Consider the following 24,845-nt stretch of genomic DNA (forward strand, 5'->3'; position numbering starts at 1 on the left):
AAGAAACACTACCAAAAGAGATTATCATACTAAGTGAAGTAAGTCAGAGGAAGACAAATATCATATAATATCACTTACATGTGGAATCTAAAAAAAAAAAAACAAAAAACAAAAAACAAATGAACTTATTTACAAAACAGAAAAAGACTCACAGACATAGAAAACAAACTTATGGTTACCAAAGAGGAAAGGGAGAGGGGAAGGGATAAATTAGGAGTTTGGGATTAACAGATACACACTACTATATATAAAATAGATAACCAACAAGGATGTACTGTATAGCACAGGGAACTATATTCAATATCTTGTGATAACCTATCATGGAAAAAAATCTGAAAAAGCATATATATATATATGTACATATATTCAGTTTGCTGTACACCTGAAACTAAAACACTGTAAATCAACAATACATCAATTAAAAAAAGTTAATTTAAAAAAACTGCAAGATTTTATTCTCTCTCACTGTACATATCCAATAAAGGTTGGCAGGGTCTCTGCTCTTTTTAGTCACACCATCTCAGGCTGATGGGGAGTCACAATTTTCCCCCTTGCTGACTGCCATGTCTGGAGGAAAAGAGAACTCTACAAGTCTCTACCAGCAGTTAAATGTTCAGTCCAAAAATGGCACACATCTTGACCATCCATGACTCATTGGCTAGAACTAGTCAAAGGGTCAACTGTGTCACAAAGGAGCCAAACAGTCTGGGAGTCAGAGAAACAGAAATAATTAGTGAGCAACAATAATGAACACCAAAACTTCCTTTGCTCCTTTTCAAAGTTGACTTGGATGTTGAAAGTTCTCTATTATTTCATATGAATGTTCGAATAATTATATTGAGTTCCTCAAAAATATCTAGCTGGTAATTTAATCAGAATTTTATTAGATTTACATTTTCATATTTAAATTGTTTCACTACAAAGCACGGAATGATTCTACATTTATTCAGATTTCCTTTTATGCCCTTTAATAGAGTCTAAAAGTTGCCATGGATATCTTGGTTATTGTACAAGTTAAACCTAAGATACTGTTCAGTTTTGATATTATGAGTGATATTATTATTTTTGTTGCTTTGTTGCTATTGTGTATTTATGATTAATTATTGGTGATCTAGAGTAATTCTTATTCGTTCTAACATTTATCTGTTGATTCCATCAGATTTTCTGCATACATATTCAAATTGTATACAAATAATTTGTTTTATTCTTTCCCTTCCAATCACTGTACCTCTTACTCAATTTTCTTTCCCTATATATTAACCGAGACCAATGCTATGTCAAATATTAATAGTAGACATCCTTGTCAATCCTGATCTTAAAAGGCATGTGCCAAAACTTCACCTATAAGTAAAATAATTTTTAATATAATCTTTACAAAATTAAGGAAAGGCCCTACCTTTCCTAATTTGCTAGGAACTGTCATCAAAAACAGATGTTTAATGTAAATCAAATGATTTTTCTTCATCTATGTAGTTTAATTTATTATATTAGTGAATATATTAAAATTATGTATTAATCTGTCATAAATATAGTTTTCCAATTTACATTATTATAAACAAAGCTAAAATAAACATTTTTTACACAACTCTTCACACATGGATAAAAGAATTTAGCTAGAATATAGTAGAATATTTAGGATATGTTGGAATCATTAGCCAATGATTAATCAAACATAATGCAAATTTTCAAATTTAGTTGTTACTGTCAAATTAGTCTCGAAACAGTTTATACTAACAATTTATGTACTGCTTTTCTATCAGCACTATAATAATTTTGTCACACTTCTGCAAATTCTGAATTTTTTTAAAGGACTTTTAGAAAAATAATATATACATACACATACTGAATCCTGATCCATTTCTTTTATATGCATAACAAATATCTACTTTCAGTCTTCATATTGTTTTTGTTTATGTTATAATTTTTTGAACAAAAGTTTTATTTTAATTGCAATGTGGTCAAATTTGTTAGTTTTTTACACTACAGTTTTGGTTTTGTGTTTAAATAGTTTTGTTTTTTAACAGTTCTTTCATATTTTGCCATTAGGAAGAAAGTCTCTATTTTCTTCTAATAGTTTTTCACTTTAGATACTCAAAACATCCTCAGTTATTCTTTATTGCTTTTTTACAGTGTGAGGTAGTAGGAATTTATTTTTCTTTGCAGGCAGCCAAATTTTCTTTAATCATTTCTTTATTTGCAATGCAAGTTTTGTTATAAATTAAGGTTTCATATACAGGAAAATATTTTCTGGTCCATCTGCTCTGTTTCATTGTTCTACTAGATAATACATGTGCTGTACCACAGTATTTTGTATACTATAACTCTCTAATTAATCTTGATAACTAGGAATAACCCTACTTTATCATTTTTATTCAAAACTTCCTAGCCTTTACTTCCTTTATATAAATTTCAGGGTCAGCTTTCAAAATTCCACTACAAACTTTTAGTTATTTAATTGAACTTTCATGGTATTCCCATATTAAGTGGGAAACAATTACAATCTTTATGATATTAATCTTTATGACATGCTCTATATGCCTATTCATTCAAGCCTTCTTTTTGGAATTTCAACAGTATTTTGCAATTTTCTCATAAAAGTGTATTTTGTTAGATTTATCTCCTGGAATCTTAGACTTTATCTCTACTGTGAAGAGTTTCTCTTTTTAAATAATGTTTTTGAATTGGTCATTATAGGTGACATAAGAAGGCTATTATTTCCTGCCTTGATTTTTCTATTTTTTCTGACTCTGATACCATTTCACCAGCTTTATTTTGAATAATAATTGTGTGATGTATATATTTCCACTTCTTTTATTTTCAACTCATCTGTGAGACTTTTACTTTAGGTAGATTTTCTGTAAATAGCAGGCAGCTAGATGTGTTTAACTACTTGGATGAAATTTCTCTTTCATTAGGTGATTTTAATACATCAACAAGTTAGAAGTAATTTGGAATTAATTTTACTTTCTGTTTAACTCCTTTGTTTTAAAACTGCACTTTTCTCTATTGTTTTCCTTCTGCCTCCTTAAGGAATGCTTTCATCTGTAAGTAACAGAAAAACTTACTTAGAATGATTAAACAAATAGGGATTCATTTCTTAATATAAAAGAAATCCAGAGATTAGCACAGGTTTGTCATTTCAGTAATGAGGCAGGCACCCAAGTTCTTTCTTTCTACTACGTCATTTTTAGTACTTGTTTTTTTTGCCCTTTTTGTCTAATGGTTGCAAGATGCATGCTACATATCCAGGCATCACGTCTACCTTCCAGACACAATAATATGGGTCAGAGAGAAAAGGATTTTACACCACAGGGTTCTCACAAAAATCAAATTAGCTAACATAGTGCTCAGCATGTTTAAGCTCTTGACAGATTTAAGTTATTTACATTTCCTCTTTACTATAATGGAAATCATTTCTTAGTATCCAATTTTTATAAACCCCAAATCATTTTGATCCCCAAGTCCAGGCAGTATATTGTACCCTATCCTTCTGGCAGGAACTTCACACTGATACCTCCAGAGTGTACCAATCACTAATTGGTTTAGGTGAACAGTGCCTCCTGGAACTGGGCTTTGCTCATCTTACATACATGAGCAGCACTGACCTCAGGCTTCCTAGTAAATGAAGCATGCAAGATCATTGATACTCCTGATAAATACAAAACACAATTACTATTAAAGTTGAAATTATTAAGTAGAGAATTTAGTAACCTATCTTCAAAGAACAAAAAATAGAATGTTCTATGGACTAATTGCTACTGCTTGCCACCACTTCTGAAAACCTGCTACCAATTTTACTATTTCTGATTGACTGAAGCTAAGCCCTTTTCTAATCAAAAATAGCTATCATTTCCTCAAGTGCTTCAACAGCAAAATAAAAGCCTCCTATATTCTCTCTATACTCAGTTTACACAGTGATACTCTGAATAAGTAGTTAATATTAGCTCTCTTTTAAGTCCTCATAAGTCAATCATTTTCCTCAAATGACAAAGATAGTATCTGGTACAAAAGCACTTGGCATTATTATCCCCCAAGTTAGTAAATTAGACTTTCTTTGGTTTCTTTTTTAAAGGTTGAAATTATAGGAAATGGATGAACCATAATTTTAGATTGGCCAAAGTATATTGAGAATATACTACTAGGTATTGCAAAGATCGGCATGTCACTTTAGCTCACAGTAAAATAATCCTTGAAATCAGACTCACATAAAAATGCTTCATCAATAGTGGATTGACATGAGTAAGTTTTCTGAAAAAGAAGAGTAAATTATTTTTAAATAATCAAAACACCAATAAATATTTTAAAAATTAAATAATCAGTGCTTTGAAAAGAAAGGCAATGACCTGTAAATTTTTAATGGAAATTTACCCAAATAATATTATCTTTTTCAAAATAAATTGATTTATTTTACTTTTATTTATTTTTGGCTGCATTGGGTCTTCGTTGCTGCACGCAGGTTTTCTCTAGTTGCGGCGAGTGGGGGCTACTTTTTGTTGCAGTGTGCGGGCTTCTTATTGCAGTGGCTTCTCTTGTTGTGGAACATGGTTTCAGTAGTTGTGGCACATGGGCTCAGTAGCTGCGGCTCGCGGGCTCTAGAGCACAGGCTCAGTAGTTGTGGCGCACGAGCTTAGTTGCTCCGTTGCATGTGGGATATTCCCAGACCAGGGCTCGAACCCATGTCACCTGCATTGGCAGGCGGATTCTTAACCACTGCGCCACCAGGGAAGCCCTATGTCAGTTTTAAGAGGACTGATAATGCAGTAGTGCATCCAAGATTGTAAATCTATTGTGGTGATATATGTTTAGCCAGAAGAAGCCGAAATAAAAAAGAATAAAATGTTGAATTTCTGGAAATAGTCCCCATGCCACATTGGAAATGATACGCTAAATGAATTATCCATTAATACTTGATGAATTTTGAAACTTTTTTCACGTTATTATAGAATATCAAAACACATTTCAGAAATTTATTCTAGTCCTCTGTTCTGTATTTCATTCCAAGCAAAACTCTTCTACCGTTTCTATGTAATAAGTAGTTATGATACTTATTTTTATTATTATTCTTATTAGTTACATTCTTTATCTATTTAAAAAAATTCCCTTTAATACTTAGTAGAAATTTTTCTAGCATCTATTTAAGAGGTTTTTGTGTGTGTTTGTTTTGCCATATCCCTGACTGCTCCATTCAGATTCATGGATTTCAGTACATGTTTGAAAGTATACGCGGATATATTCTAACATAAATCTCTTATTTTATCTTTCCAGTATCCCTTGTCTTCTTCTACCACTACACTGGGAAGGTCTGCCCCCAAATCCAAATGGGTCTGTTAGGTTGAAAACCACCATATTTCATTTTCTTTGCCAGAGTGATTGTTCCAGAGGTGGGCATCTGAGCCACGTAGGAAAAAGTAGAGTGCTTCACTTAGGATATTTGAGACATATTCTCTCTTTCCCTTCAGTTAAGAGCTTAAAAGTGGGTCCCAGAACAGCTGGGAGCTCTGTCCCCAGCCTCATGGAACAGCCTGAGTACAAGGTTAACTTGCAGGGAAAACTGAGAAAAGAGTTGAGAATCTAGAACAGGCTGGAGGCTGGTATTTCCTGAGGCTATTTCCAGCTATCAACTTCTCAGTTATAGCAACCTATAAACATTCTTTTCTTTTAAGTTAGTTTGTGTTGTTATCTGTCTCTCAACAGTGAAAGATACTGCCTTATATAGGTATAGTTGAGGAAATATCATGTTAAAAAATTGCACCCTGGATGTAATGAACAAATAAATGTCAAAATTACTCAATATTGTTTTCTAAAAATTTAAAATACTTTAGGTAGGTTTAATGGAGTATAAATAATATGTAGTAAGCACTCATGTAATGACAGGTCAGCTTAAGAAATAAAACATAAATTCAGATGAAGCCAATTATGGAACCCTTCCCCAATTGCGTCCTTTTCCCACATCCCCAAAGTAATCATTATTAATTTGATGATTATATTTTAATACTATTACTATGTATATATGTATCACCTAAGCACTTCTCACTACACTGGACCCTAAACCTGGTCTGAGACATCATCATCTGTTCCCTGGATAAGTGCAATAAATACCCAACAGTTCTTCCTTCTTCTGCTTTTCTTCCCTGCAGAATAGTCTCAAAAGAGTAGTTGGGATGAATCTTTTAAAACTTAAGTCAGACTGTTGCATTCCTTGGCTCAAAACCCTCCAACAATGTCCCACACCACTTTCAATAGGAGGCAAAGTTCATGCTGTGTTCTCCTAGGCTCCTGTTCCTCCTCTGACCTCCTCACCTCTGCTCTTCCTTGACACACTAGCTCCCTTTTCATTGGATGTGTGGGGCTCATTTCTCCTTAAAAACATTTTGTTCTGCCTGGACAATTCTCCCCCCAGGTATCCGCATGGCTCTCTTTCATCTCCTCCAGTGTTGACACAACTGTCTCTCAGTGAAGCTTTCCCAGAAAACACTATTCCCAACTTTTTTTTTAACTGCAGGTGCCCAGAATTGAGCTGCTCACACTCCTCAATTCATAGCCCACAAGCACTCAATCAGCATTGTCTCTGCCAGGATCCTTCTTTGTATAGTATTTAATTATCTTTATAGTTTTCCCTTTCATCCCAATAACTTCAACTCATCACCCTCCCAAAAGCAGCCACCCAATCTTGTATATTTACTACAATCCTTTCAATTCAACTTCCATATATTTGTTTATGTAAATATTTACATAATGAGGTAGCTATAAAAAATCTAGTATTACTTTGTATTTATTTATTTTTAATGGAAATAATATTGTGCTATAAATCTCTTTCTTGATTATGACAAATTATATGCCAACAAATTTGACAACCTAGAAGAAATGGACAAGTTTCTAGAAACATACAGCCTAGAAGAGAAATAGAATCTGTAATTTAAAAACTCCCTACAAAACAAAACTACACTAAAATCTGATACATTTGGGTTGGCCAAAAAGTTTGTTCGGATTTTCCATAGCATCTTACGAAATAGTTTTTGCGTAACTATTCACTTCAATTTCACAGGTGTATTACTAGGCTTGATTTATCCTTTAGTCTCTTGGAGTCTTAATGTCTTGATTCAAAAAATATTTATTGTGTGGGTATTTTGTAGAAGTCTCAGTGTTAGACATTGGGAATATCATAAATATTATAATGTCTATTTTAGAGGGTTATTGTGAGAATGGAGCTGCCAAATTTTTAAAGATCCCAGCAAAATGTTTAGCAAATAAATATCAGTTGTAATGTTGCCGTGGTTATTGCTGTTAAGGAGGATGTGCTGGGTTTTTTGAGAGGATGAGTCATCAAGTAGAATGGATAATATGTATATGTATTTATTTATTCAATAGCAACAATGTCACAATAAAATATGTAAGGTAAAGCCCTGTTACTGCTACTTAGTATTTCATACACCAGTGATAGTTGTCTGTGTGCCAGAGGGTTATGTAAATTACAGGAATCACAGTGGTATGTTATTTAATGGGTAAGAAGCATCTTCTGTGATAACAGTCTAAAACTGCATTTGCTTGGTGCAGGAAAATACTCAGATGCACAAGATGACTTGAGTAGATAGCAAAGCATATTTTTAAAATAAAACATTTAAACAGGCAAATGCTTCTTTTCTACAATTGTATTGTCGCAAAGCAAACAGTAGAATATACTGATTTTTTTAGAGACCAGCAGTCACTTAATAAAGCAGTGTGGACTTTCCTCAGAGTGTATTATCTCATGTCTGGGTTACTTTCTTACCTGTAAAACTGGTTCCTTTAGGGAAAGTGTTAGTTGGTTGAGCAAGGGCTACTTTTGTGAAATGTGCTGTTTTTGTGGGGTTTTTTGGGTCAGTTCTACTCTTTTTTACTTAAATGTAGGGTTTCTTTTTCCTGTAGAAAGTTATATAAATTTCCAAATGACTTTCTGGATAAATCAGAATGTTTCAGTTAGAGAAAGTAACTAATAAACTAAATGGTAGAAAAATGAATTATCTTCAATGAATTTTGCATTTTCCAAAATTCTGAAATTTATTTCTTGCTGGGCATTTAGAAAATTCATTTTGACTTTTGATTGAAGTGAAAAAAAGGTTAAAACTACTTGGTAGTTTGAATTCTACAGCATTTTTTCCCCAGAGATTTTGTATTTTATTGTTATTAGTTACAGTTAAATTTCTTAAAAGTGAAAGAGCTCCCTGTGTATAGCATTGGTGCTATCAGAATATCTTTAATGAGTATGTTAAACAGGGTACTTAGTTGCAATAACTATTACTTAAAAAGCTTTAAGAGAATGGATATTCATAATCATTTAGGGTAATAATAGGAAATTATTTATTACAAACTGCCACTTTTTTTCTCATACTTGTTAACACTGATCATTATCCCTCATTTTTTATTTCCTCATATATCAAAAGGTTGAATCATTTTACATAATTTTATGACTTCTTTTTCAAAAATCAATTCTCCCTTGGCCCAACTCTTCATTTCCCCAAACCCTTAATAAAATTGCCAAGAAAAATCTACTGTCAAGTCTTTTTATATGTTTCTTTGCTTCTTTATATTCATATTTCTCAGAATAATTTTGTATTGCCCTCATTAATTTATTGATATTTAAATTTTGGTAGATGAAGAGTTAGCCTTCCTCCACCTTGACATATAGTTATGTCACAATCTTGATTAAACTAATGTTTGGAATTTACATTAATGTGACTAATATTGTTCACTTCTGAGACCATTGGGTATTTCATGGAGTTCTCAAAGATTTCTTTTGTGTTTTATCCTCAAGTTATTAATTACTCTGTTTTACAATTTGCTTTGCTTTCTATGTACCTATTCCTAACTGTTCCCAAAATTTCCAAGAGTACTCAACCCCTCTGAAGACCATTTTACACTTGGCTAGATACTGACGCCTGTCAATTCCTCTTTTCCTTCCCACACTAACACCTCACTCGTCATCCACTTGCAGCTAGAACTCACCATATCTGCTCAGATTTTCCCACGTGTTCTCTCTGCCTGCTGCATGACTACTGTCTTTAGAATCTCCTCATTTCACCATTGACGTCCCCACTCTTCTTTTCTCTACCCTTCTTGTCTCTTGGCTCTCAAGTTGTGTGTGTGTGCGGGGGGGGGGGGGGGGGGGGGAGGGGTCAGTGTGAGTTTGAGTGTGGTTTATTCTCTATGTTGGTAGAACATACCCTCAAGTAACTTCCAGATAGGTAGCATGGGGACCTAACATTTTTTGAGAACTAGACATCCCAAAATGATTTTATTCAACCCTTATACTTAATGGATAGTTTGTGGATAGAACTTTAGTTTATACTCTCTTCCACTTGGAATTTCAAGGGCATTACGCATGACCCTCTTCTACGTGTCAATTATTGCTGTTGAGACATCGTATGGATTCTTATCCTTCCTCCTTTGTGTGTAATGTATTTTAATTAGGTTTATGGGAATATCGGAATCTTCTTTATATCTCTTGCTGTTTTGAATACAGTAATTTTATGGACATTTTTAATATCAGATAGAACAAGATTTAAAATGGTTTTATAAGCTACATAGTACCTATAATGTAATTGATATTAATCTCGGTTAACTGGCCATAATCATCAACAATGTTAGTTTTCTTTCGAATAGTTGCAGCTAGTTTTATAAATTTATTTTTCATGCAATAGCACTGTAACCATTAATGTTAAAAAATCTTGGAAAGTACAATAGGCAAGAGTCAGTTGATATTAGATTATATATCTGTAGATTTTAACCCACACTGTTTAATTAGTTGACTCTGGGTGAATGGTGTCATTGCTCTATGTCTCTGTTTCCATAACTTTAAAATCGAAATCATTATTCTATGTCTATATCCCCTACTGTTTTGTGACAATGAACCGGATAATGTAAAGGCATTTAGAACAAAGTAAAACTATATATCTGTAATATTTATATGTCTTGTTTTGTTAATTTTCTACAACTATGCTAAGAGAATATTCTTAGTTTATATTCATTCACTACCCTTTGCTATGTTTTAACGTCCTTATCTTGATTCAAAAGCCCCTCTCCCATAAATAAATCAGAGCACCAACTCCCAACGCAAGCAGTTTGGGGACTTCTAGGCAAAGAAGACATTTTCAAAAAATATTAAAAACTGCCATTAGAGATATGAATCCCTGAAAGTCTAAAATATTCTGGGCTTAAATTTAGCAAATGTCAATTCTTTGATGAGTGCTTAAGGATAAGAAACAGTCAAGATCTATTCCAGAAATTTAATTCATTTAATTCGTTTTTAGTGGTCAATTAATAACCTCCAGTGATGCATCTGTCTCACAGTAAAGACCCAGAATTATTTTTTGTTTCAATAATAGACAATTTTTAGGATATGCTTTCAATGTTAAATTCCCAGTCAGTAATCCAGGACTAGAAATCAGTAGCACTGAATTTTAAACTCAGGCCATTTAGTAAAGCATAATAAGGTCTAGAAAAGACATCCTTCATAGAGGGGAGACATTACTATACAAGGGATCACATCAGATTTATTCTGGGAAGAAGAGTAGTTTGAAATACTGTAATAAATATATGTATCATCTTTTCAAAACAAACTGGAAAATGCAGGACCTTGAAAACATCTTTTCTGGTGGAATGCCAAAGGCAGAAAAAGAAACCATTTTAGAAAACATGAGTTTAAAAGTCTTGGGGAAAATCAGGTCAGAAGTATTCACTTACATGATATAGGCGATGACTGGGACAATGACCGCTAGCATTTATTGACTACGTGCCAGCCACAGTGCCAAGCGCCTTACACTCGTTATTTCCATCAATCCTTGCAATACACTGATAAGGTAAAATACTACTGTTATTCTTACTTTTGTAGATTAGGAATCAGAGACTTAGAGAATATGAGTAACTTGTCTAATATCATACATATAAAAATCGTCATGTGCACACTGGCGTATAAAGATATACCATGTCGTGCTTCCCTAGTGGCGCAGTGGTTTAGAGTCTGCCTGCCGATGCAGGGGACATGGGTTCGTGCCCCGGTCCGGGAAGATCCCACATGCCGCGGAGCGGCTGGGCCCGTGAGCCATGGCCGCTGAGCCTGCGCGTCTGGAGCCTGTGCTCCGCAACGGGAGAGGCCACAACAGTGAGAGGCCCGCGTACCGCAAAAAAAAAAAAAAAAAGAAAAAAAGAAAAAAAAAAACCCGACAAAATTTACATCATACATATACCTCAAGTCCAACACAAGGTTAAGTCCATATTTCTATGGGGACAAAACAAAATCTTACACTTTAAATTGGTATCTTCTTCTTATCTGCTTAGAACAAATAAATTTCTGTCTGATTCGATAATTTTCTCCCCAACCTCTGCCTATATATTTTTCTTAATGTAAAATTGTTCATAAAGGTTTTTTTTAAAATATCTTTATTGGAATATAATTAGTTTACAATGGTGTGTTAGTTTCTGCTGTACAACAAAGTGAATCAGCTATATGTATACATATATCCCCATATCCCCTCCCTCGTGAGCCTCCCTCCCACCCTCCTTATCCCACCCCTCTAGGTGGACACAAAGCACCAAGCTGATCTCCCTGTGCTATGCAGCAGCTTCCCACTAGCCATCCATTTTAAATCTGGTAGTGTATATATGTCAGTGCTACTCTCTCACTTCATCCCAGCTACCCTTTCCCCCACCCCTGTGTCCTCAAGTCCGTCCTCTACGTCTGCGTCTTTATTCCTGCCCTGCCACTATGTTCATCAGTACCGTTTTTTTAGATTCCATATATATGCGTTAGCATATGGTATTTGTTTTTCTCTTTCTGACTTACTTCACTCTGTATGACAGACTCTAGGTCCATCCACCTCATTACAAATAACTCAGTTTTGTTCCTTTTTATGGCTGAGTAATATTCCATTGTATAATGTGCCACATCTTCTTTATCACACTTGTAATAAATGTTTAACATTTACTCTTCTTGCTAGATTGTAAGCTCCATGAGGGCAGTCTGTCTTAATCATTGTATGTAGCACAGTACTTGGCACATAGTATTTGCTCAGTAAATATTGTTGTCTGACCATAGTTTAAAAGAAAACTATGTTGAAATATTATTTTAGATTTCTTTTTAAAATTTACTAATGATATGAAAATTTTATTACATGAAGAGCATAGTGAAAAGGTCTTAATGAAATGATTTATAAAATGAATCTACACCAAGTGTTTTGTCTCCTTATTTAGCTATTTCCTTTGATATGATCAGTACCAATTTGTTTTGTGTTTTTGTTATACTATTTCAAAGGAGGGGACTTTCTAGTGCATTAATTGTAAGTGTACACACTACACCCTGTGAAAAATAATACAGAAAAGCAAAGAAATGTGAAAATGAATTTTTTCATAGATTTTGAAGACTCGACTAAATAAATGGAGAAATTTTGTGTTCCATTTTAAAGCTCCTACAAGTATAATGTATATTTACTTGGTATCTAAGTAAAATTTCTTCACTTGGGACTTTAATCATCACAGTACTTCACATAGTACTTCTTTGTTTGTTGTTAGACATGGATGCTTTCTAACTCTGGCACGTGGCTAGGCCTAACTGAGATACCCCTCTCTGTGGTATGCTACTGTTCATGTGGGGGCAGGGACCCTGCTACAGCCAGGGCACTGCTAGCCCACTGGCAGCTTCTCTGAGGCCAGAATATCCCTGTAGCTGGTCCAGGGTATACCTGCTGGATTTTGAAGTATAACTTTCCTATAAAGGTTTAATATTTATTGCAGTTTTCTTTTTCATATTATTAGCAATCTCTTATGTATCTCTTATAGAACTACTCATAACTTCACATAAATGTGTTACCTGTAAATTTGCTTATCGTCAAAATGTCATAAGTAACTCAGTCAAAAATAATTTGTCCAAAATATTGCTGCCAAAAGGGCATGACTCACATTACATTACATATTCCATATGGTTCCCGTCCTCAACTCCCACCCCTCTGCTCAGTAACTAATCTGAGATTAACTGTTGATAAGGGTCAGTTCACTAAAATATAAACACATTGACTCATAAGTTTAAATAAAATATAAAGTAGCCTCCGACTGGCTTCTTCTTGGAAAACAAGCATGTTTTGTGTGGGACTGATAGGAACTAAGAAGGTAGCATTAGGATGAACAATTTCTATTCTTTTCAAATGTTAACATCTATACTAAAATAATTTAATTTATAAACTTTAAGGTTAAGAGAAAGATGAAGTTAAGTAGTTAAAACTTTTGGGAAAAAGCCCCCATGAATTGCTTCTCTGTATACATGAAGTATAGGGTCAGATGAAAATCAATGGCCATTACTTTAATACAAGATTATATTGTTTATTCATTCACTTAAACATTCTTGAAGCAACTTTATGGGCAAGGCTTTCTGCTAAGTGCTGGGACACCAAGATGAATAAATCATAGCTCTGGTCTGAGAGTTGTTCAGCCTGATGAAGGAGACAGGCATAAAAATAGGTAAATTTAAGTCAAAGAACAATAATAACACAAGATGAAAATTACGGTATAAATAGGCACAGATTTTGTGAGTGATAGACAAGTATAGGAGGAGAAAGAGGGAAAACTGAATTCAGGGCATATGTCGTTTGAGGCATCTATGGAATTTCCAGGTGAAGTACTGTACCAGCCCTACGCCTGTGTGCCCTTGGATGCATCTTTGGTCTTTCTCTGCCCTGCTTTCAGAAGAGCTGCTCCCTAGCATGTTTTCCAGCCTCCCCTGTTAGTTGGCTTCCAGCTGATTTGACCAGGCCCTGGCAGAGACTGGAGAAGGGGAGGAAGGGAGAAACTGGGATATTTCTCCCCATCCTTGTCTATCTCAATATATATTTCTATCTTTTGTTGTGTCTCTTCCTTACCTGCTGATCCCAGCAGACAGGCTTATCTTGGTTTCAGCTCTCCCTGCCCTCCAGCCTTTAGGGACAGGAGCTTTCTTCTGCTACCTCCGTACCCCCTGCTGGGTTTCTCAGCATCTTCCACACGTATATAATAATTGCCAGCCATAAATGTCCTATTTTTAAAATAGGTATATTTTTAATATGGTTTCTATTTTCTTGGTTGGGCACAAATGCCTGGTGGATATCTGAGTCTGAATTCCAGGGAGCTTGGATGGCAATCAACATATAGACAAGAGTTGATGAGTTTATGCAGAAGGAAGATGGGTAAAAGGAATGGTGGATTGAGGATGGGACCGTGGGACCATGGCAACAAGTAGAGGAAGCACAGTCTTTGAATGAGTTCAAATAAAAATTTTTAGTAGAACCAGAAATATGTGATATCTACTTAAGTCCACTAGGAAACTTAAGCATCACTTAGACCCAGCATTTTTCAGATCAGGTTTCTAAAGATAGAAAGATCAGGTCACCAGTCAAGACAAGATTTGAACCTTAAATCTGGGTTTCCTATTTCCTCATCGAATGTCCATGTGGTACCATGGCATTAATGATTCTTTTTAATAGCGTGTGATTTGGTGTCATTTTCATGGATTCAATCACTTGCTCTTACCTTGTGTGATGTTTGCACTTCAGTTTCTTTTCATGTAAAACCAGGTACCTTCATAGGTAATTGTACGAATTAAATGAGATAATATGTGAAAAGTACTTAGAATAGTGTTAAGTACTTAGAATAGTTAAAATTATTGAGAGTGTAAATCATGATGTATACCAGTGCTATCAGATCTTATCAAAACATTAGGAAAAAAATTTTTTAAACGAAGGAAAAGTCATTGTGCACCTTAGAGATACTGATTTTGTGTGGAATAAAAGGATTTTTTTTGCATTTTGTAATACACTTATAATACTATTTAATAAAACAAAGTTTAATTTAAAATTAAGTTTTCACTTTAGAAGTTAGTTCAGTCATTATTTTTCTACAAAAAGATTTTTACACCATTAGTTTCCTCTTAGTTCCACATTTTTAAGGTTTGCCATTGACTTAAATGAGGTTTCATGATTTTCTATTTGTATAGTATTTTAAACAAAAACATTTTTTTAAATTTCAAGATATTTTTTCCCAGAGAAAGTCTTCAAGTTTCATTCTGTAATCCTCATTCTTCTTTCCCTTTAAAATTTGTAGTACCCCAAAGTGCTTAAATGTTAAATATGAATGTTAAATGAAGTGACAAAGTCATTCTAATTTAATAGATCATATGGATAATGGTGACTTATTTCCTACTGCTTTTGGTATTAGTACTTAGAAATTAACGTTCATATTAAAACAAAAACAAAGCAAACAGTATAGCATACAGATACAACCAAAATCCAGTGTATTGTAAACTGTAACTTACCTTCAGTGTCTGCTAGTCCTACGCCTACTCCTGGCTGTTTTATAGTCTCTTGCCCATTCTGCCCCATCTTTCCTCTGTTTAAAAAGGAAATAAAAGTTTATATATTCAATTATAATCCTAAATGCAAATGAGGAGTCCAAGTTTGAAAAAATAGAATGATATCATATATTCAGACCTGCAACAAATTACTTGAATGGCAAATGTTGTACGAACACAATAAATCACTCTATATCATATTAATTTTAAAGTGGAACTTTGTTTATCATTCCTATTGAGTCCAAACATAGAACCTCAAAATTCAGTGTCCTATTCATGGACTCATTTATCAAAGACATGACCATCATGAAATCTTCAAATTTTGTTTTAGAATTTTTTTTTTCTGCCATTTTTAACTCAAGAAGGAGAAGGGTTTCTTATATAGTCACACTTTGTTATAAGGAGTTGTATAGATCCTTTGGTGAGAAGGGAATGTTGAATTGAATAATTTATAAATATAATATTATAATTACATGGATTATTATTTCTTTCAGATCCTTCCTGTATTTTCAGCTGTGTGTAGCACATTGGCTTTTGAAGTCATACAGCTTGGTTTCTACTTCTGGCTTTGCTACTTTAAGCTATACATCATGTAAGGTAAATCTTTCAATCTGGTGAAGACTATTTCTTCTTTTGTAATTTAAGGATAGTAACATGAGCTACCATTTGGTTATGGTAAAATCACATGGAAAATGTAGGTAAGTGCTTAGCATAGTGCCTGAAACATCATAATATTCGATAAATATAAAGTACTAATAGGTAGATGTGTACATAACAGCTTTAGAATTCAGCCAAAGGCTGCAAACCATTTTTAATTTCAGCCTTAAACGTCTTCGAAGGCCAAACAAATGAAGAATTCATTATACTCTGAGCACTGTGGGTTCAGAATATTGATAACGTAAGAGCCAAACGATGATAGGTCACTTCTTATTTCTTCAGAGAAAAAGCTACATGGCGTACAAAAGATTTGGAAGTTGCCTTTATATGTAGTTATATAAGATGTTCTAAAAAAATGGAATAAAAATGCTTAAGTGTTAAAAATGGTGCTTGAACAAAGGAATGTCTTGATACTAGACTTTCTAGACAATAATTCAAACATAGCAGTATTTACTAACAATTCATTCTTACTCTCACAAAAAATATTTAGTTTGCCCAACCAGCTGAAAATGTAACCATACTTATTGCTTAAGACTCCAATTAGATCTTACTTGAAAACTGCTCTAACGATCCTCTCATCATTCTACTGAAATGGTTCTGCACATAACGAAAGAGGAACTGATGTAAATTCAAAAATCATTTTATCTTGAAAGCCATTACATTGCTCCAAGATGACAATTCTAGGTCAAAGTTTTAAACACAAATTTTTATTAAGTGATTATGTGAAGGATAAAGTGCATGAAGAAATGTTATAAATTATATCTATAATTATATATAGTTTGCATCTGAATATATACAAAAAAGTCTTGATTAAGCAATGCACAAAACTTCAATTTGTGTAATTACTTCAATGAGATTCAAGACAAACAGCTGATAAATTAAAAAAATTAACTTTGTCTGCCAGGATTAGACATGGAGAAAGCTTAATAACTTAGTAGCAATCTCACCTTTAGCAGTATACTATACAAGCAGAGCGGGCCAAAACACATCTTGTTACTGAGCCAAACTCAATTGAAAGTGAGGATCGTTTTAGTAGTGCTAATCGAGTAGATGAGAGTCCTGAAAAATTACTATCCTATACTTTGCCAAACTTTAACAAAATAAGTATAATTTTTAGTAATTGTAATAAAAAATTTTTTGATAATTTTTATTTGATCTTGAGGACTGCATTTCATATTTTAATGATGCTATTCAGCTGCAGTATTTGCTTCTAATGAAAACTGATTTTAACATTTGGTATTTAGCCAAAATGTGGATTAGGTGCATTTCTAAGATTATACAGAAAACTTGCAGCACTGTGAAGCTAAATGAAGTACAAAGGAAATGTAACTGTGTGGGTCTTAAAGGATGCAATTTTTCTGAATTCCCAATAAATAATCTTCATCCCAGGACATTCTGACTGCACAGGTTATAATTTATCTTTGTTAAACAATCACCAAATAGTTATTGAATACTTATGCTAGCCCAAGCAAAACTGTGTCAGATACAAAGAGAGACAGAAAAGAACCACCAAATGCTGCTTTTTACTTATATCCGGTAATGCTTTAGAAAAGAGAATTTTCTTTGTGCTCATATGGCAAAAACAAAAGCATCCTACGCAGTTTTAAAAGCTTTTGATTTACAAGAGAAACAGGAAAATGGGAAAAAGCAAAATTGAAATGTGGTTTGTATGTAAAAAAACCAATCTACTTCCACTTCAGACATTCAGATATTGAGGAAATAATGTATTTTACGCTCTGAAAGTTGTAACTTTATCATCAGTGTTAGATTATATATTTTGAAAGATACAGATAAATTGGAAGGATAGTAAGTGATGTGTGGTGCAAAACCTTTACAAATTTATATGATATTCACAGCTTGGAGAGAGGAGTGTAATGAATTTGTAGAAATTCTCTTCAGTTAAATTGGATCATCAGAGTCTGCGGACTAATGAGATCACACTCCTTTTAGAAATAACTGTCAATATAAAAAGAACTGATTAAATACAAATAACTCCATTGAATCCACAGCCTAGGTCTCAAAAAAAATAGACAGATAATCCAATAATTAGTCAATTTAAGTAGGAAAAATGTAACCCGAAAATCACAAAATAAACACATTTTTCACCTTACAAATCCATTTTCCCCATTATTTTGCTTTTATAAACGTGAGCCATTATCTAAATATTAGAACTATTCTGGGGATCAAAAGGAAAGATTCATAAAAAACTGTGATATTTAAACAAAGAGAAATAGAAGTTCCACTCCCAGAGATGGTTTCACTTAACAGAGAAAATGAAAAAGACCCTCTAACAAGGGCCCAGACTAGGGATCTTCAAACTCACTTTGCAAAGGGCCAGACAGTGAATGATCTGAATGGTCCCTGTTGTAATTATACAAGTCTGCCCCTAGAGCACAGACAACATTAGGCAACACATAAGCAAACTGGTGTGGCCATGTTCCAATAAAAGTTAATAATGGACACTGAAATTTCAAATTCATGTAATTATCATGTGTCACAAAATGCTATTCTTCTGGGGTTTTGGGAAACATTTAAAAATGCAAAAGCCATTTTTAGTTCTTCACAGACCCTACAAAACCAGGCAGCAGGCTGGACTCACCCTGGGTTAGATCCTGGAGCTGCATGGCCCAATGTTGTTTTTGTAAACTTAGAAAACTAGTTACTGGAGAAAGTCAGGAAGTTTAGATTTTGATATTGGAATAGAGATAACATATTTATCTTGGATGCTGCTAGATTTTGCCACCGATATGACTAAACCCATTCTAACACATTTTAAATACAGTCTGCTTTAGTTTTGCATTTTATTTGCAATATGATTTTCTCGAGGCTTAACGTATTATAAATTAACTTTATTCCAAGAATATCTATTTGGGGACCTATGTCCTGCTTGTTATTTGTTCTAGAAAATATGGATCCACTTCAAAATCTTCTATTTTAATGGTAGAGGAATTTATAGTTGAAAAGTCTATATGAGTGGCCCAATGTGCTATTTCAAATGTGATATATGAGTTCTTTAAATATGTTCAAATATCTCCTGATTCAAAATCAATTAATCTATGCATTATGCAATTAAAGCAGCCATGTATTACTGCTGCTGAACTTGATTCAGGCATAGCTAAGTTATTATTATTTTAGCAGTTTTTCTATTAAATACAGAATGCACTGATTAAGTAGTCCTGGTGGTGACCAGCATTCATGCTTAGAATTCACTAAGTTAATCCAATCTTTCCTGAACAGTCTATTTTTTACATAGGCATAAACAGCTGAAGTCCTTCAGGGACACTGACTCAGACTTGGATAATTATCTAGTTATTTCCTTTTCAATGTTAAGAAAAGCTTACTCATGAGGCTGTTAACGTTCCAGTGGAAAAAAAAGCAAACAAACCACCACTTACATCCTTGGAATAGGAAATAGATTAGTGTCCCCTGCAGTACTGCTGCTTCCTTCACTGTCCACGCTATACCCACTGCCAAAGCTGCTGCCCGAGGAGCCAGTGGACACGGAGCTTTCTGCAGGCCGGTGATTGGTGGGCTTGGCTGCATGGTGTGGGAAGAGTCAACACCACAGTCAATCAATGAACCTCCCATTGATATCCGAATGCATACTTATATGTTTCTTCATTTACGGGTGTAAAGAAACAGCTCTAGCAAGAACTCCACATCTCTTAACCTGCCTTTCATTTTCTTTTCCTTAACCAGTAACTCTCAGTGGCAACAATAAAGCCCTTGATTGTTTTTGTTGGATATAAAAGAAAAAAAAGATTAACTTCTAGGAATCAACCATCACATTTTTAGACTGAGTTAAACAGTATTATTACTTGTGATTTCTTTATAGAGTATTGCAATAATGATATGGCAAACAAATAAGAATTGTGGCTATTTCATGGAGAAAGGAATTTAGGAAGACTTGGGTAGATAGAAATGACAGAATATGTGAAAATTGCTTAATTATTTCCCATATTAATAACCAGTAATTTGTTTTTCTCCTGAGAAGTGAAGATGCAAAATAGAATAGATAATTTCAGGAAATGACTGAAAATCCTGGACTTGTTTGTATGTAGCTCTATCAACTACCTCCAGCATGTTTTTAAATTTGAAGATATTTATTTCCCCTTAGGCACATCCTAGTTTATGACTGGGATTTGTTTTAAATAACCCATGAGTTTGATTTTTTGTATATAAGAATCCATATTCCCATAGAAGAGTTATGAATTTGTGTTATAAATTATGCAGTAAGAGAATGGTAATATTGTTAGCAGAGTTCTAGATTAGAGATTTGGGAGGAAATTCTGATGCAAAAGGAATGAAAAGAAGGCAGGTGTAGGTGATTGGGATTGACATGTATACAGTGATGTGTATAAAACTGATGACTAGTAAGAATCTGCAGTATAAAAAACAAACAAAAAAACAACTAATACTAAACTTTCTTTGGGTTATTTGTATGGAAATATGTTAATATAAATGTTTCAGACATTACATGAAATTTCTAAAAATCTTATATGTTCTGGTATAATGTTATAAATCATAATTCTAGTTATTACTTTAAAATGTATATCTCAGAAATAACTAAAAAAAAAAAAAGAAACAGAAGGCAAGTGTTTCCTCTTTTTTTGTGGGGGTGGAGATTCTCTAGGCAAATTTTTGAAATTGTCATTTGTCTTGTGACATATGGTCAGAGTTTAAGAGCATAAGCTCTGATCACACGGATCTGGTTTTGTATCCCAACTCCTGCTGAAGTTAACTCTAGGTGGTCTCAGTTTCCTCACTTTAAAATAATGGGGTCAGTAAAGCCCCCCTCATAAGATTGTGATTATGAGGAGTGAGATAAAACTGGAACTCACTCTTCTTTGTCTTGTGATTTAATTTGCTGTACCCCCAAGCTCTTCTTCAGGGCTTTATCGTCAATGGCTGTTCCCCACTGAACAGCACACCTAGTCCCGGACAATGAATTCACCTTGATTCTCTTCTAATTTTAGATGTATTCTAGGCTGCAAAAGTACTTAAGAGTCTCTCTCCTCCATAAATACTCTCCTCCTGTTCACTCAGGAGTTTCTCAAGCAGTTGGACAGATCCACACAACGGGGTAGAGAGTTGATAATCATTTAATGATTCTAAATTATCAACATTTTTCTTAAGGAAATGTATAAAAACACAATGACAATCCGGTGGGTGGAGTTTTAACCAATATACCCAAATAAAGTGAAAAGCATAGATGCTGTGAGGGAAATCATCTGAGGGCAGGAAACTCTCCATCAGATTAGCCAGGATCAAGTCTTGCAAAGGCTTTAGCTTTTCCTCGCTTCTTCCCTTCTATTTCTGAACTAGCAGTTTCTCTAAAGCCACCAGAAATTTTCATACTATCTATTCCAGTGATAGTAGGATTCCTTTCTCAGAATAGAGAAGGAAGAAACATTTGATAATTAGTCAGTTATATATCAGGTATCTATAAATTGGGAATAGCTAGTTAGAAAAGGCTCTGAATCCTGTTACATAGCCAGTCACCAGTGAATTAAGAGTAACTCATAGGACTAGATTTCCAGGAAAAGAATAATAGTCATAATGTTTGTTTAATATTTTCTTCAACTTATGTAGAAGAAACCCAGCTGACGTATTTAGTGTTAAAGACCTTTTAAAAGGATAAGTTAAAAAATGTAAAGGTAATATGACTGATATAAAATTATGAACATTATAAAGAATATTAAACTGTATAAACAACCACATGAGTCAGATAAGTCAACTGATTGTAAACAAGGAAAAGCTATCATACCTTTTGATTGTCATTATATAATACAACCTACTAGATTGTTAACAATTTTTAGTATGATATTGAATGTAAAAATTTAATTTCATCAACTGGAAAATCTCAATATACCATTTTCAAAGACAAACCTTAATTAATAGACATTAATTTTAAAATCAATTTATCTTTACTAATTTAAAACTTTTTTTTATCCCAGAGAAATCTCACAATATATCAAAATATCCACATTATAGAAATGATGTCTTCTTATTTACATATCAAAATATCCAATCTTTCTTTTGCAAACTTTGATTTTACCTGATGCAATTTCTAGTTCTATTCCTCTTCTAGGAAATTTGAGAAATGTGAACAGAATGTAAAACAATATAATAATAGAAAAGGATCAAGGATAGAAATAAATTTAAGGAAAGCCAGTTTTGTCATACTGCCTAGGTGAATAGAAATTTCATTTGGAAAACCTGTGCAAGTGTCGTCAATATTTTAAATGCAATATTTTAAACGCAAACAAGTCACAGTTTATAAGAAATATTACAAGAAAGAAAACTAAATATAGGGCATATATACATATTTCAGAATAACTCTAAGTCTGCCTTAACATCTTTGCAAAACAAAATTACACGTAATGTTGAATCTAAAGAAATTTTGGGCGGTTAGGTGAATAATTCAAATGAGTCTAGATATTAGGCATTATCTCAAAACATCTGGTGCATGACTGAATTTTTTTAGACTTAACCTGGTATGTAAGCGTAGAGATAGATAGCCTGACAGTTAGTTTCTGAAAATGACTTAAACTAAAATGCAAAGTGGATCTTCCCTGTACAGGGCTATATATACATAGCATAAAATGAGACTAAAAATACAGAAATGGTGAGGTTTTGATAAGCTGGTGCTAAGAGTCCAAAAATTTTAAAAGTTCTTTTTCAGTTACTTGAAACAACACGTCTATTTGCTGATTTCGTTTAATTGAATCAGCCCCCACATAAGAAACCATCAACTCAATTAAACTGAACTAAATCTGTATTACTGCAAACTTCTTAATGAATAAAGTGCTTTTAGGATTTAATATTGGAGGCCAGGTCGTATGCAATTTCAAGACATCTCACGATTTCAGTCAAATTCTTTAGTTTGCCTCTCGAAGTCCTTTATCGTCTACTTCTTTCCATATATACCTCCCATAATTTTCCTTTGTATACCCTTCACTGAAGCCCATTCAGACCACTCACTCTGAATCCCTATAGTTCGGCTTTTTTTCTCCTGAGCTCTAGCCAAGCCTCTTCTTACCAGTTTTGTTATACCCTCCTCTGACCCTGTCACTTTCTCATATCTAAATTATACTCATCCAGAAAGGCTCAGCTCAGACAGAACCTGCTTCATACATTTTCCTCATCTTTACAATCAGAAGTGAACTTCTATACCTAGACTCTCATAGCACATAATTTTTGTCTTTTATGGCAACTGTCACTTTGTATCTTTAATCGTAGTTGTTACATTCATGTGGTTATTGGAAACAGAACCTACCTATGTTAGCTCCATGGTAGCATTCTTAAAAGCTTAATCCTGGGACTATGCTTAAGCAATATTTAATAAATTGACAGTAAAATTATAATAATGATAACATATTAATAATTCTTTCCTTTAACCAAACAACTTAAAACATCTGAGTGATTTAGTAGATTTTTCATTTTTAATCCAGTTCTGTTGATACAAATCAAAAAAATCTCATCAAAGATACCACAATATAGTTTTTTAACCCCACTTTCTTTGTCAATGAAATTTTGGGTAACCTATTTTTGGCAGCTTTTAAAATCAGAGATTCAACTTTAATCTGTCATACTGTATATAAAAATGTGATCACTCAACCAGATGTTCTGTTATCCCAATTCCCTCAAAACTGGCTTGACTGAAATATTTAATAATACATGAAACATGGGAGAGCATAGGCTTGTGAATTTAAAAAATTCATATCAGACCATGAATATTATATATATATTTCTAAATTGAAGTGACAAAATAATTTGTATGGTAACATTCCATGGGAGGCACTAGATGGTGCTAATACAGACACTAGTACTTAGGCTGATTGCACCTCTTGGTATACAGACAGATGGTGAGCTCCAGTTTATATTTCAGTGTAACGTCTCTCTTTCTATGTTCTTGTAGAAAATATTATTTTAAAACATTAAAACTAAATATGACTTTCCATAATTTTATGATTTCAAAATTAACAATTTAAAAATATTCTACTTGCTTTTTCCAAATCTTGAAATCAGAATTTCAGAAATCCTGTATTATGTACCTGTGTATTACATATGGAAATATTTATTTTACATTAGAATTGAGATTTATTTAATAATGAAAAACATTTTTGGAGCCATTTTCTTAAAGAGTTACATTTTGGGGGGCCTACCTTCTTTTTGAATTTTTATTTGTACTATTTATTAAGTACCAGCCAGAAAAAAGAATGTATCATATAAATATGAGATGGAAGAAGTCCACTCCTACAAAGAGGGTCCCTATATGCTAGAAGAATAAATACTAGCGTGTTGAATAATTTTGTGACTCAGTTATTGAGGGGGCATTTCAGGTAAACGAATTTTATTTTCAGTGAGGCAATTCAATCTGTTTTAAATTATTCTTTGACTTCTTCATTTTCTGCAGCTGCTAGGTGGTTAGAAAACATTTTGTTTTATTACTCCTCTGTGGCTAACCTTAATTAAACCTGGTAGTGTCTCTTTGACTGAACATCTGTCTTCAATTAGTTTGTTCTGTTGATTTTTCCCCTCTACTATATATACATACTTAAAAAAATGCAGAACTATCACTGTGCCTACCACACGATGGCAGCACCATGAGCAAAGTCTCGGATCAGAATTGTAGATGATTTTATAATTGCGGAATCATGGAAATTAAAAGCTGGTAAGGACTCTAAAGATAACCTGTTCCAGAACCATCATCTTGCTTATAGAAAAACTAAGCCCTGGAAAGTTTTAAGTGACTTGTTCCAGGTCACAAATCAAAACTGAAAAGTGCTCATCCACTTTTCTATCATATTGAATTGTCTCAAATTAAGAGAGGTTACCT

At 33.6% G+C, this 24,845-nt stretch overlaps 1 protein-coding gene across 4 annotated transcripts in view; it reads right to left on the reverse strand.

Moving 5' to 3' along the window:
- The window catches only part of PCLO (piccolo presynaptic cytomatrix protein), a 166,896-nt gene that overhangs the window by 23,892 nt on the left and 118,159 nt on the right, over window positions 1–24,845 (reverse strand). For all 4 annotated transcript variants that reach the window (XM_067746085.1, XM_067746086.1, XM_067746084.1 and 1 more), the window contains 2 exons: window positions 19,399–19,540; window positions 15,311–15,384 (listed from right to left, as the gene is read on the reverse strand). In XM_067746085.1, the coding sequence (XP_067602186.1) occupies window positions 15,311–15,384; window positions 19,399–19,540 (216 nt within the window). The remainder of the gene's footprint in view (window positions 1–15,310; window positions 15,385–19,398; window positions 19,541–24,845) is intronic.

The sequence above is a fragment of the Pseudorca crassidens genome, chromosome 8 (genome assembly GCF_039906515.1).
Source record: "Pseudorca crassidens isolate mPseCra1 chromosome 8, mPseCra1.hap1, whole genome shotgun sequence".
Lineage (NCBI taxonomy): Eukaryota > Metazoa > Chordata > Mammalia > Artiodactyla > Delphinidae > Pseudorca > Pseudorca crassidens.